This window comes from Bombus huntii, chromosome 3, assembly GCF_024542735.1.
Source record: "Bombus huntii isolate Logan2020A chromosome 3, iyBomHunt1.1, whole genome shotgun sequence".
Taxonomy (NCBI): domain Eukaryota; kingdom Metazoa; phylum Arthropoda; class Insecta; order Hymenoptera; family Apidae; genus Bombus; species Bombus huntii.
The window spans coordinates 1,119,756-1,134,571 of NC_066240.1; the positions used below are offsets into that span (position 1 = coordinate 1,119,756).

Sequence of the window (14,816 nt, forward strand, 5' to 3'; positions counted from 1 at the left end):
ACATTGTTAATAATAAAAATTATTGAATTGAGAAAATACCACTATGTAATGAAATTACATTTCCCAAATGTTTGTGTGAATATAACTATATAGTATATGTAACATATCGTCATCATTGACACGTATATTCACGCTTAATCTTTGTCGAAGCTCTGCACGGAATGCTATGTAGAAGTATCAAAACAAATATATAAAGATGCTCTGTGGAAGAACATTTAATTCATTAATACTATTTAGTTTAAGGTAATAGTTAAGGTATAACATGACAAATTTCAATACTGTATACATACCGTTATATATTAATTCATGTTATTTTATTTTGTAACGAATAGAAATTGATCACATAACCTTCATCGATAATACTTAATTTTAACAGTTTTATTAAAACTTTACATATTATCATCATATGTAACTATTGTTACATGATGCTAAACTTTTAAAGCTTTGCAGTAAATATTTGCAGTAAATAAATATTTAATATATAATAGTATAAAAATATTCTCTTTTGCAGGCACAATTTAGAATATGGTGTCCAATTTTATAGTGTGTTTCCTCCAAATTTTGTAGAACCAATTTATAAGAAAGATGAGCAAGAAGTAATATTTAAAGAAACAGCAGATAAAAAATTTGCTCATGTACCAATAAAACCAGCTTATACTTCTGCGACATGTTCTGAATTTCATGATAAACTGGTTAGGTAAATAATTAAATTTTTAATTTAAGTAAAAAATGTTTTTCTAGGTTTAAATAATTGATTGCCTATATTTTATATGTATTATCTGTTTTCTGTACATATCAGAAAATTCACAAATTATATTATGAGAGAAGGTAAAAAACAGTTGGCCAGAAGATTATTAGATGAAACTTTTGAAAATATTAAGATAATAAAATTGAACGAATATTACAATAGCCCACCTGAATATAGAGAAAATATCATATTGGACCCAAAAATAATTTTCTATCAAGCTGTAGAAAATTGTACACCTGTTTTAGAGCTACGGAAAATATTAAGAGGTGGAATAACTTATCAGGTACACATACAAATGTAATTTTTATTAAATAAATAATTTAATAAATAGATATTTGAAATTCGTAATATAAGAAATTAATATATATAGGTTCCTGTACCAATGAATGCAAATAGAGCTCAATTTTTATCTATGAATTGGCTAATTCGAAGTGCACAAGACAAGGGGAATGCCGAAAAACTTCCTGATGTATTGGCGAGAGAGATTATTGATGCTGCGAACAATAAAGTATATTTATAATAATTTTTTAATTTGTTATGTGGTTAAATAGTATATATGACAAAAAATTATTTTTCTTATATAAACAAATTCCTCTTTTTGAGTGTGAAATTGTGTTTAATTAACTTTTTTTTATATATAACTTTTTTTATAATTGTATATAACTAAAATGTATATTTTGCAGGGACGAGTTATTAAAAAGAAACATGATTTACATAAGCAATGTGAAGCAAATCGAGCTTATGCACATTATAGGTGGTTGTAGAAAAAAGGATAAAAATAAATTTGTTTTTTGTTTGTAGTAATAATATTTATTTAATCAAGGGAATAAATATTATTGGAGATTATCCAAAAATATTAGAAAAACTAGCTTCTTCTGTGACTTTTCCATATTTTGTATACACTTTCAGTGTTTGTTTACAAGACTTAATTTTTAAGATTTTATATAACGACTTAGAAGTATTCATGAAATTTTCCGTGAAAGGAATAATATCATCGACAGTTGTCCTTAAATCTATTCTTTTACCCCAATAATTTATATATGATATTATAACATTTTGATTTTCTGAATCATCTTTGTCTTTTACATATATTGTTCCAACTAAATTATTACATGTAAAACCAATAGTATGTAACATAAGGACTAACAAACAATCTAAAATGCACAGTGAATTGTATTAATAAAGGTTTAAATTCAACATAAAAATATTAGATGTTATTTCAACTTACTACAAGCTGTAAAACTTAAATTTTCCATGGATGACATGAAATCTAACATTTGTAAAGATGCAGTCACTGGTATAAGTGCACCTGCAGTAATTGTGTAATTTCGCTTAAATTTATTGAAAATATAAGGACACATGGCATAAGAAAACATATAAATTATTTTATAATCCGGGAATTTGTTTGATTTGATTGTTGATGATGTACTATACTTTTTATTTGATGCATGATTATATCGTCTAATTATATCATTAATACTATTATAGGAGTGCCATCTTAGTTGCTTGGAAAAATGGAATGTAAGTATATTCATGTGGAAGTATAAATTTTTTTATGTACAACAATGAACTAATTCAATGAATCTGCATATAATGCACTGTTAGTTCACTTAACATATATCTCTGGATTATCTATTTTCTCTTACATTAAACACATAAAAATAAGAAATTCTTCAAGCACCACAAATCTCTTTCGTTACGACTGTGTGAATTGGTATAGTATAGGAGCTTGTGACTCCCTCTAGCGTGAATATTTTATACTATAGCAGGGTAAATTCTAGCGCAGCGAATTTAACTGTACAACACTGTAGCCAAGACAACGAACAAAAGTTTATTTAACAAATTTATTAATTAAATGTTAAAATTATTAATCATTAATATCGGTGATCACTCTCAAATTTTGTGTTTACCTTCCGTTACAATGGAAAAATAAGTTGTCAAAGCATAAATGATTCGTTTTGTAATATTATAAGCTCCAATGAAAGTAATTAGTATCAGTTCATTAGTATTAGTTAATAACATTTTGTGTTGTTGGGTAATGAATAACTCGTAGATTGTCATGTAAAATCCAAGCAGATAATAGGCTCTACGATCAAGAAACTAGGATCGTTAGAACCTTCACGCTCAGAGTCTAAGTAAATTTTATGAGAGCTCAAATCTTTGTTAAAGTATTCAATCTATTATAATTTTAAATATAAATTGTTACCCAAGTTAATTTTCTTGTTGCGTATTTCTTTATTTAAACGTTGAGGTAGTTTTTCGGATTGTTTGAAGCTAAAATTCTTGAAAGTTGAAATTCTCCAAAATCTTAGAAAGGCCATACAAAACGGTTGCAGTTTTAAGGAGAAGATGAGTAGGTTGATACCTGTAGAGCGTAAACCGTTCTGCTCACTAGAGTGCACGAAATTGTAAAGATTTTTATACTTTAGATTCAGAGATGTCTAACTGTTGTTCAAGGCACGCCGTCTTTTCAACATACTTCAGTGATACTCTCTTGTTCATTTCTCTCAACATGTTAAATAAAATCCTGTAGTGGACTGTAAGGTCGTAAGGCTCTTAGTGGCAAGGTGCTTCAATGGAGAATTGAGAATTCGTTGTGCAATGCCACTCTATAAAAATAACCCGGATTTGGTTGTTTTTGTCTTTTTCTCTCTTTTCTTAATGCGATCGTATACTCGGACCAAACAGCATAGAGTTGGAAGGAAAAAGCGGCCCTACGATAATGGTAATAGAAAACAAGTTTTGTCTAACATATATGATTATTATGATTATATTATTATTATGTTGTATCTAATAAATATCTCATAAATGTTATGTAACATAAATATTCTTTTCATTACTAAAAACCTCTGTAAACTCTAAAACTGTACTATAATTTTATTTTTTTAATAAAAATTTTAATAACATTGAAATGTTTCAATCATGAATGATATTTTGAACATGATATTATTTACATATATGTTAAAAATTAATTTTGTTAATACTCTCACGCATCCTCTAAACAGTCATGCTATCGATACCCCATAGCTCGGCGGCTATCAGCTTTGCAAACATTCACTAAAGGACCCAGCCAGTACTAGCAAGCAGGTCCTTGCTGAGCCATCAATTCAATCATAAATTATCGTAAAGTTAAATAGCGACGGGCTCTCTGACATTATGTTGGCAGGAAGGTGCCCTGCCTCTAACATATTATATACATATAGATACAAATAAATAATAAAGCAATGAATCCAAAATTTGTTTAATAATAAAACTACATCAATTATTTTATAGATTTATGGTATTAGTAACATACATCACAATTACATTTCTTAATAAAATAATCATCAGAAAAGAAACAACAATTATATTACCATTACATTTTCATAATCATAAGTTATAAGAAAAGTAGCTAAAAATACTTAAACACACTACAACAGAATATAAGATAACAGATATTTTCTTATGTTATATGTTATATGTTGTGTAAAATAATAAGTTCTATATATAGATTCTACTATTTTATGTTATAGAAATTATATAATTTGTATATATATCAGTACAATTTTGATATAATTTTTGGCACAATATTCTTGTAAATACAGAAGGTTAATGAACAGACAATTTTGATTATTTATTTCTCATCAGATGAATGTTATGTGAATTAAATAATATTGGTTTTATAACCAACAATAAAAGCTAATTTTTATAAAAGGTTATTATAAATCTATCTAAAATTATTAAAAAATAATTGCTATACAAATACATGCTATACAGGAAGTAAATAATTTATACTAAAATGTTAGGCATCATTTACTATTACAATAGGATTCCATTTATCTGAACAATTTTTGTCAGTCTCTAATTTAACTAACATGTTGATTTATTATACAAACTTGGGCTTGCTATCATACTTTTTATATAAAATCAAATTATTATATAGAAAGTACATATATAAAGTAGAGCTTTGTTTATCTTCATTTATCACACTTTGTTTACAGATACAAGTTAATACTCAGTTTCAGATATTTGAACTTGTAGCTGATCTTCTATTATTTATTATCTAACTATTTATCGTATTCAGAACATATTTCATATGTCCCAGTGAAGGAATATGAACACATTACTGAGACGATACTATATAACAATGAAACTCAAAATTGGCTCAAATTATTGAAAAAAAATTTAATGTATCTATATCTTGGCAATATATCTTGGAAAGAAAAAGAATAATACTAAATCTTAGTAAAAAATGTAATATCCTCAAACGATTGAAAATGGGCGAATCAACTTTGTCATCAGAATATAATATTGACAAATCAACCATATTGGGAATACAATCCAGTGAAGCTAAGTAAAATATACTTATTAAAGAAAAAAACAGATGTAAAAAAGCGTAGTTAACCTTCATACATATGTCTTCTATGTGTCCATCTGCAAGAAAATAAAAATATCAAATTGTGTTCTCATCGACATCAATTCAACACTTGTTTGACAAGTTTTTTCGTACAGAAGATAACCTAACTCCTAATAATGCTATAATAAGTGTATGAATATGAATATGGAATGATGTAAATATAATAAATATCATCACCATGTTCTAATAACTTAAACAGATTGAAACGCACAAAATCCCAAAACGTAAAAAGATATGAACAAAAAAAAAAAGAGACAAAGGAATGAGTTGAAATTCAGTTATTTGAATAAGTGCAATAGAGAATCACTAAATTTCTATCATATCAATAAAACAAATATCTAAATTATGTTATTACTATTTCCCAATATGTTCGGATGAACGTAGTTTTATTATGTAATACTCCATTTCATTATATCTAAATTTAAAACTATTATTAAAGCGTGTAAAGTTACTTTTTTAATACAAATACGTAGAAATTCATATTTTACAAATAACAATTTTATGATAGCTGAATATTTTCTTTACCGCTTTAGTTATATTTTGACAAACATCCACAATTCAAGAATATAATTTTTACATGTATATTTCAGGTACTTAACCCTCCGAAGATCGTGGTTGATCTGACAGATACAGGTAAGATTTAATTCTAAATATTTCTAAATTTATAATTGCTCATTCTTTATATTTAAATATAGTTTATATATACTGTAAATATATCTATATATTATACTTTATATTAATTTTAGTACAATTAAAGACTTTTCATATATTTATCATATACAGCCTTTTCGCAAAAATAAGCACTGTATAGATTTTAAGTTACTGTATCTATCAAATACACCGCGACCTCTGAAGGAATTTTTACGACCGCGACCTCCACAGGGTTAATATATTTACTTTTTAAAATTAGTACATTCACTATATTAGATAATCTCTATTTCTCAAAAAATTTAAATAATAGAGATATCTCTCTTTTAATAGTTTTAGTCTCATAATTGTAAATTAATATTTGAAGATTAAAAAGAAATAATACTTACTTTATCAATTTTATATTAAAAATTCTCATTTGTAAAATTTTGATGCGATACAAAATTAATGTAATAAAAAATTCGATTTTATAACTCTTCAGTATGAGATTTCAACAGTTTTGGTAATGATGATACATCTGCTGTCATAAAATTATCTGACAGACAGACTGCAGGAAAGACATGATTTAGTATGGCATAATAATGAAAACCAGCTGCTACAGCAACAAAAAGGTGCCAAATTGCATGTGCACATGGTATTCTTCCATCAGATTTAAAAAACGCAATGCCAAAAATATAAAACAGTCCTCCCAATTTTAATTCAGTAATGTTATATTGATGATACTGTAAGTATTAAGGTATAAATTTTTAAATAATGTATGATCATTATTATCTAACATTCTTAGTCATAGTCTTATTTTCAATGTATAATTATATACTTACTGCATTAATAATTGCATAACTAGGACCAATTCCTATAATTAAATAAAAAATTGTTTCTAACATTTTATATTGTTCATGGAAGATTTGTTGATACAGTATACCCAATATTGCCATAATCCAAACAACATAACGCATTGTAAATAATAATTCATCATTTGGAAAGTGATCTACATTTAACCAAGGAAAATAACTAGCAGCAATAAAAATGTAAATCATGGCACGATCACAACGATGAAGTGTTTCTTTAAGGTGTCTGTAATATAATTATTTGTTATTTCATTAACACAAAATGATGGACAAAGTTATATAAACTAAACTAAGTTAAAATATGTAATAGTAAGTACCTATTATTATTGCAGTAATGTACACTATGGAAAAATGTTGAGACCGTAAAAATAAGAATCAAGGATGTGCCATATACATAAGCTGATACCAATTGGGTCCATGTCATAGAGCGGCGAACCAATTCCAAGCTACCTATAACTGATGGTACAACCCAAATCCCATGAGTAGCTACATTTGCCATGTGTTCTACAGAAGTAGGTATATATGCTTCGTTACTACATGCTGGAGGATTCATCCATTTTATTCTGTAAGAATTTAATACATTGTTTTAGTACAATTTATTGCTTTTTGATATATTTATTTTTATTCACTAAATATTAAAGTATTGTATATCGTATATTATATATTTAACATCGTAAAATGTTTAATATATGTTTAATATTTATAATGTACAAGGAAGGAAATGTTCAAAGTAGTATAAATATTTTATTCCGAAAAAATAAAAAGTTGTTCATACACAGTGTGTTATTAAAATTACAGTTATTAAACTTATAGTAAAAGAAATTTTCTGAATTTTGAAATTCAGAATTTAGTACATGTTTTTCAAGAACATTAAATTTTCACGATTTTCTCGAAAATGAGATCCCCAACGTACTTTTGTTATTTTCGATTTTGTCTTATTTTAAACCATATTTTCACTTGTAACACAAATTTGGAACCACAGTGTATAATTATTATAATATATTTATACAATTATATTGATATATATGTTAGTATAATTATAATACATATATATATAAAAGAGCTGCATTAAGGGGCTATGCTACCATTGCAGCTTTAAAAATAAATCCTACGAAATAATGCGGAAAAAGAGATTTTGAGAAAAATCATACTATGTAATAACCAAATTTTATATCGCTTAAACTAAACACGTATTAATCTTTTCAAGAAAAGCTTCTGATTTGCATTATACCTTAGATTTCTTCATTGGCTTGAAGCAATAGAATATCCGTAAATAAGTATTTATTCAGAGGTTAAATTATCTTTCAAGGTCTTTTTAGAAAATTCTTCATGATTCTCAGAACTTCTGAATCTTATAATGTTCAGCTAATTGATGAAGTTGTGCAAATCACATTATCGCATTAGCTGCAATTTTTGCCAAAGTTACATTGATTTTACAGCATGCAATGTTCAAGTACATACAGATTAAAAAAGGTTAAAATATTTTACAAGACCAAATACAAGTGATTATTACAAGTGTAAGCATATCTAAAAGAAAACTAAATAGTAATTTACTTTACATAATAATTACTTTTCATACGATTATGAAATATTAAATTTTTGAACTGCGTTTCATATTCTTTGCAATTGTATAAAAAGAAAACATTCATTATAAAAGAGATATGAAATTTCTAGAAAATAGAGTCAATCCATATCAACTGATACATTATCACGAATATGAAATAAATAAAAGGATTATATTATAGTATAACATATATATACATAAATAAATTATTCTTAAGAATAATATATGCCTTTAAATGTATTATCAATGTTCCACAATCGAATTAAAAATAATGTAGAAGGTTTAAATATCCATAGGAAAAATAAAAGTATTAAAAAAAAATCAAAATTATGAATTAAAAATGTTTTATTTTCGTATGTATTATGTATCACAAGTAACTGATAGTACGAGGATGAGGAAAATGTTAAACGCATTTTCCTTAAAACCATATTTTCTGAAGTAGCTTTAATAATAATTTGAATATCGTTCAACAATTCTGATCTTTGGCTATAATGTTCTAAATAACGTTATTTATGGTATAAAATGCAACATTGCGTTGCTTGAGGAAAGGTGCCATGTATGAAGTCTTCCCCTTTGCTGTATCGTGGGCTAAGCGAATTCCAATGCAAGTGTGACGCCTGTCTGGGATATTGAGATACTCTCACTCGAAGATGGTATCCCGCTAGGGGTAGCCATCCACATGTTAATTAGCAATAAAGCTAGAAAAATTTACCGAATGTCCAGCTGGAGAAATTGCAAAGTACAAATTAAAAAAAAACTGAGATACTTTAACGGTTCTTACCCTGTGATTATTAATGTATTATTTGAATAAAAAATATTTGGTATATGTATTATATTTATAATGAATCTCTCTTCTTCAAATTTGAAGGTTGTTGATGAGCAGTTGATGAATATAATAACTACATACATATTTGACACATTAGATCTTGAATTAACTTATTTAAATTTTGAAGTAAGTCTTGGAGATCCACGGCAACGAAAAATTATGTAAAGGAAAGTCCGTGATAAACAAAAGGTTAAGAACCGCCGCTCTAGCTCTAGCATTCTTTGTAATTGTCAACATGGAAGAACATCCCATTTGTACACTAGCATTTTATATCAACTATAAATCCTACTAAATTTCATTCACAGAATTCATAAAGTCTCGGTTTTGATTAATAGATGAATTTGTTAAAATTTATTACCATTTTTTAGAATTGGTTCAAGTAGAAATTTTGAAAAAGTGAAAAATTTTTAAATACATAAATTTTATTGTTCTATAACCACACAGTTATTGGTTGTCTCGTAGTAATTAGTAGATTGATATAACTCGTTTTCCTGTATTCTTCAACGGTGCTACGTTTCGGTCAGTTGTTTAAGAAAAACTGATCAAGATATGATCAGGTTATTTCGCTGTATTTAATTTTCGTATCGAGTTCAATTATCATATTACTACTGTATTTATATTCTTATTATTTCATTAAAATAAATAAAAGAAATGGCATGAGATTTAATTTAGTTGATTTCATGATTACACAATCGAAAAGCCAAATGACGCCAAGTATCTCGGGTACGATAAATTTTAGGACAAATATGCCTTAGTACTTCTATGCTAAGAGCTCGTTATTCTATCGAATTTAAACATGAAAAATTGAATATTCCATTTGACAAAAACAGCTTTGGCGCCTTCCTAATCCTTTTGACATCTCTACTTGTAAAGAAATTATTGTTATCATATTATGCATTTCTTCTTAAAGCTTACAATTTTCAGAAGTAATATTTTCGTTTATCGTTTGAAATAATTTGAAATATTTGAAAATATTTCAGATAGTTGGTGAAATATTCGCGTAATAATACGCGTGGTCAAGAGCAAAATGCATTGAAACAGTCAAAGTTTATGATGCCCACCTAACGGTCAAATTGTCGATCTCAACTGATGTATAGAAAAAGTTTTAGTGAAAACGGCTTTCCCTTAAACTTAAATCATGTGGATTACCTGTAAAACCGTTAACTCTATGTCATCGTCAGCCTAGCCATAATTTCAAACATTTTTAGCATTTGGCGACACATTTTTCCTTTGCGTGCATAACGTCACTTGGTTTAATTATTAGACCTATGACGATTGGGGAGTAATTACATACTTCGAAAAATAAAAGACGTGCTAGGATACAAGGAAGAGGAAATTTCGTTTAATAAAGAATCTTCTACAGGGTATTTTACCTAACTTGATCATCTTAAATATCTCAGTTATTTTTTATGATAGGAAAAAATATCAGAGGAAGAGAATATTCGGTTTGAAGGGACAAATGTGGTGATAGGCAAAAAATTTCTTCGAGGCCAGTCTTTTTCGAGATTTTAAAGTCATCGAAGTATTTTTAAATGAAACTACATATTTTCATTATAACAGTCTTATAACTCCCCAAAAAAATTCAACGATGTGGAATATGTTGACCTTTACGTAACCTTCAACGAGAAAAAATACGTATATGTATAATATTCACATATTGTTTCAATTAACATTTTTACTATTTTATTTTTCAACTACTTACAATGTGCCTGTTTATATGTTTGTAATTTTATCTAAGTCAAGCATCATTTTATGCGAAAATACGTTAAACAATGTTTTAATGTATTACGATTAAGTCAAAACCAAGGTCATATTAGGCATGTTTATACGAATCTTTTTTAACATTTTTATGTCCTGAATTTATCTCTGCTGTATTTCTCATATACATCGGGGCACACTATATAATACATTAATATATACATGTTCCTAGTATATAATCTCAATGTGTTCAATGAACGATGATTAATATTAAGTGGTACAGACGGTTATACGTTCATCGAACTCTCAGTAATCTTATATATAGTATATATATAATATATAACTCTATAATATATATATATACATTTTTTTTAACTTTTAACTGCTTTTATTTTGCGAAAAGTACAAAATTCTAATTATAATTTGAATTTTATGAAATTTTACTGCTTATTCGAACTCATTATTTCATTGCATGAATTATAGTAAATTAAGAGATAATAAAGAAAATTAACCGTGCGAAATTAATATTACACTGATGTTAAATGAAAATTATAGTATTGAAATATTGTTCCAAGAATTGCTGGTTGTATAGCTCACATTCTTGGCTCACTCACCACATACTGTTTACATACGTTGGGGATAAGAGTAAGAAATATCAAGAGCAGACAAGATAATACATATGTAGAAAAAAAATTATTTAAATAATATTTATAGTTTTGTATCAATATTTCCACAAAGTTATTCCAAAATTCAAAACTTAAAATAGTACACAGTTATTTATTTTGTCATAGTGTAAAGAAATATACAGATTGCCCCGTTAATTAATACAAGAAACAAATATTTTTCCACTAAAAAATATTACTTTTTAATGAAAACGTAAGTAAAAAATAGATATAATTATTAAATAGAACTTTGTTTTCATGAAAAGCAGCTTTGAAAATTTGTTATAACATTAATTTAATTTAAAATTATTCGAATAATTTGAATTATAGTTTACCATTTTTCTATTATCACAAATAAAAAAATTGTACTGTATAAAAATTATGAAAAGTATAATCAGTAGAAACATATATACATGAAAAATGTCTATTTATCCGATATAATGACATTGCTCGTATATGTTACCGATTTTGCTTATAACGTAAGCATTAGTATGCTCCTCTTAGGTAAAAAATGATATATACAATATTTCTATTTATCTGTGAATTATTCACATTAGTTTTTTAATTCTTAACTTTAAATGCTAATACTTTCTAATGTAACTACAAAAAAAAAAAAAAAAGAAAATGCACAGAATATTTTCCTATATTATATATACGTATTCAAATACAAAAATTTATATATATGCTATTATATAAATTGTGCAATGCTTTTTGTGCGTATCGTATCACGAAATCGTCGAATAAAGTTCATATTTGCGCGTCATTTCTATGATTTACAGTTATCCATTAATTAACTGTAGAAATTGAAATATTTTATAAGAAAAAATTTATTTGAAATAATAATTATTTCTTCTAATTGTTCATTATTTTTTACATTATCGTTTAGTATTTATTATATTATTGTGTACAATTAATTTTATAATGTTTTTTAGATATTTCAATATAAATTGAGCTATGAACTAAAAATATGAACGTCATTAATCGACAGCCAATAGCCGCAGCCGCAGCAATCACTTTCTGTTTGCTGTCTCATCTCGTTAGACAGACTATACATCCATCTGTTTTAACGATTTTAACTAATGCCATATATATTTTTATCTTTTGGATACAAGAAATCATAAATTAACGCTATAATAAAAAAAAGGTTTATCTAGCTTACAGAAAAAATTTTTATTTTTCTTCTTATGAAATTTAATCATTTTATACAAATGATTAATTTTGATTTTCTCGAAAAAAGCGTTTACTTAAATCATAATTTTATAGAAAAATAAGTATAAACTCATTATTATTAATCCTTTTTTTTTTAATCTTGTTAAAAAATTTAGAATGCTACTCATTTACTTGCAAACTTATTGTTATTCTAAATAAAAATGATTGATAATTTTGACATTTTTCATGGTTATAAGAAAGATAATGTTTTCAGATAAAGAAATATTGAGAATTGCAGTTATTTCATATTCTGCAATAAAAATATGGGTGACTTTAGTAAATATGAGATTGATTCTTTTAAAAAGTTACTATCCAAATTAGAATTTTTATTAGTAACTGCTCAATTACTAATAAAGCTGAAAGAAAAAAATGCTACATATACATATATACAAATAAACTATAGATACAATATAGAGTTAGAATATAAAATATGGAAAAAGAAATGTTTAAAAAATATGAAAGAAAATTATAAACTGAAGACGTATAGAAGACGATTAAAAATTATATCACAAAAAAGACAATTAAATCATATAAATCTACCATAAAAAAATTAAAATAAGAACATACATATATATGTATACATTGTCCCAATGAACAAATTACAATACTTGCTCTGTATTTTTTAAGGCATATAAAGCATATAATGTAAATCTAGAAAGTATTGAAAAAAAAATTAATGATAATAAATCAGTATTCCTCTTATAAGAAATATACAGGATGTTTATTCTAATGTTTTACTTAATTCTTTATTTATTTATTACAATGTAACACAAAAACTTACTAACAACTTAGTATGAAAATGAAATGTAAAAATATTTGTTTCCATAATAAATCAAAAATCTCCTTGAGTTCTTTAAATAGAGCAGTCAAAAGTATGAAATTAATATTTTTTTGTTTGTTATACAATATATTTTTATCAATAGTAGCATAAGACTTGTTTGATATTAATATGTGTAAGTAACATATAACAGTGACATAATAAACATAGGATTTTATAAATACACACAAATAATAAATAAAACAAAAGATTTCATATTATTTTAAAAATTGGAAAATGTGTACTAAAGTTTATATAAATGTTAATACACAAATATGTATAATACCTACTTGTCAACCTACATTTGATGATAATACACGTTCCATATATTCCAAAACATTGTAAAGATTTAATAGTTCAGTATCCATATAAATTGGATCTTCTATAGATAACATTACTTGATGAAATTACTTCTTTGTCCACTTATAAGCAGAATAGCAATGCATTTCATTTAAATAGGCCCAATTAAAATTTCCAATGCATGCAAAGTTTTAATTCTACTAGCAAACAGGATAAGAATTAAAAAGTATAATGGAGGAAATTTATTCGTAGAGAATGTATATAAAAATGCAGGAAAATGATTTCTTATTTTTAAATTTATTAGATAGAATACTTTTTCATTGTACAACAGTTATGTAAAATCTTAAATTTCTTATGTAAAAGTATTATTAAAACCAGTTATATTATATAAGAAAATAAACTTTTATGGTTTCATACAGACATACAAAGGAAATACAATATACGATAACATGCTACATTAAAAATATAAAGTATTATTTTTTAGAATACTTTATAAATAAGGATAAAAGCTAAAATTTGTCATTAAAGATATAAATAGGATATCATGCAAAAATGAAATATAATCAAATATTTTCTTATAATGTTAAACATGAATTTAAACAGCCATTGTTTCACTAGTTGCAAAAATTAAGCAAGTTAACAAGATACTAAATGTGGAAACAGTTAACATTTGTTAATTAATATTAGTTGTGTTGTTATATCTTACTCTTTAATGCGTTGAAATCGAAAAAGATTTTTTATTGGTGCTGCAACGAATTGATGAAGACCAAACATATCCATATTTCCCAGGAATTCAGCACATTTAAGTAAATAAAACCTCAATGCAACAAATCAGTTTGATGATTAATGTAAATTATTAATTTACGCGATACTTATTTCTTTTTTACCTCATGCTTCATATTTTCAAATTATACACATAAAATATTAAATATTGACAGAACTAATATGTCTCTTATATTAAATGATTTATTCATTCATCATTAACACTACCGCTATCGTTGTCGCAGCACTACTGAATACTGAACCAAACGTTCTTTAACCACTGCAACTAACCAATATGAAGGCCAATGAAGGCGATAGGATAGAAGCAGAAGAAAGAG

General features: G+C 26.0%; 3 protein-coding genes and 1 long non-coding RNA gene across 13 annotated transcripts; 1 reads left to right on the plus strand and 3 right to left on the minus strand.

Moving 5' to 3' along the window:
- Positions 1 to 91: 91 nt before the first annotated feature.
- Positions 92 to 1,548, plus strand: LOC126864093 (28S ribosomal protein S7, mitochondrial). Its single transcript, XM_050615042.1, has 5 exons — positions 92 to 243; positions 512 to 697; positions 800 to 1,031; positions 1,119 to 1,256; positions 1,432 to 1,548. The coding sequence occupies exons 1-5, from the start codon at positions 197 to 199 to the stop codon at positions 1,510 to 1,512; spliced, it is 684 nt and encodes a 227-aa protein (XP_050470999.1). The 5' UTR covers positions 92 to 196; the 3' UTR covers positions 1,513 to 1,548.
- On the minus strand, positions 1,532 to 2,283 carry LOC126864094 (transmembrane protein 186-like). Its single transcript, XM_050615043.1, has 2 exons — positions 1,977 to 2,283; positions 1,532 to 1,902 (listed from the first exon to the last, which is right to left on the minus strand). The coding sequence occupies exons 1-2, from the start codon at positions 2,281 to 2,283 to the stop codon at positions 1,592 to 1,594; spliced, it is 618 nt and encodes a 205-aa protein (XP_050471000.1). The 3' UTR covers positions 1,532 to 1,591.
- A 2,244-nt stretch (positions 2,284 to 4,527) lies between these two features.
- Positions 4,528 to 14,799, minus strand: LOC126864091 (monocyte to macrophage differentiation factor 2). Of its 10 annotated transcripts, none has more exons than XR_007689065.1 (6): positions 14,604 to 14,799; positions 14,423 to 14,533; positions 6,958 to 7,203; positions 6,614 to 6,866; positions 6,182 to 6,514; positions 4,528 to 5,161 (listed from the first exon to the last, which is right to left on the minus strand). XR_007689065.1 is itself a non-coding variant. In XM_050615031.1 (6 exons), the coding sequence occupies exons 4-6, from the start codon at positions 7,191 to 7,193 to the stop codon at positions 6,260 to 6,262; spliced, it is 744 nt and encodes a 247-aa protein (XP_050470988.1). In that variant the 5' UTR covers positions 7,194 to 7,203; positions 7,872 to 8,044; positions 13,707 to 13,913; positions 14,423 to 14,798; the 3' UTR covers positions 4,528 to 6,259. The 10 variants fall into 10 exon arrangements, 9 of the variants coding, with proteins under 9 accessions (XP_050470988.1, XP_050470982.1, XP_050470984.1 ...); XM_050615031.1 differs by adding exons at positions 7,872 to 8,044; positions 13,707 to 13,913 and having other exon boundaries at positions 4,528 to 6,514; positions 14,423 to 14,798; XM_050615025.1 differs by having other exon boundaries at positions 4,528 to 6,514.
- On the minus strand, positions 8,532 to 10,173 carry LOC126864098 (uncharacterized). The gene is made up of 2 exons (XR_007689068.1): positions 8,986 to 10,173; positions 8,532 to 8,902 (listed from the first exon to the last, which is right to left on the minus strand). It is a non-coding gene; the product is annotated as an uncharacterized LOC126864098 (long non-coding RNA).
- Positions 14,800 to 14,816: the final 17 nt, after the last annotated feature.

Coding starts and splice junctions, on each gene's coding strand:
- LOC126864093 (XM_050615042.1), top strand. CDS start 197: ATGCTCTGTGGAAGAACATTTAATTCATTAATACTATTTAGTTTAAG. Junction 244..511: donor TTAATACTATTTAGTTTAAG/GTAATAGTTAAG, acceptor TCTCTTTTGCAG/GCACAATTTAGAATATGGTG. Junction 1,032..1,118: donor GAGGTGGAATAACTTATCAG/GTACACATACAA, acceptor TAATATATATAG/GTTCCTGTACCAATGAATGC.
- LOC126864094 (XM_050615043.1), bottom strand. CDS start 2,283: ATGAATATACTTACATTCCATTTTTCCAAGCAACTAAGATGGCACTCC. Junction 1,903..1,976: donor TTTAAGTTTTACAGCTTGTA/GTAAGTTGAAAT, acceptor TGTGCATTTTAG/ATTGTTTGTTAGTCCTTATG.
- LOC126864091 (XM_050615025.1), bottom strand. Junction 7,204..14,422: donor CGATTTCAACGCATTAAAGA/GTAAGATATAAC, acceptor AAATTCTTACAG/AATAAAATGGATGAATCCTC. Junction 6,867..6,957: donor CATTACTGCAATAATAATAG/GTACTTACTATT, acceptor ATTATATTACAG/ACACCTTAAAGAAACACTTC.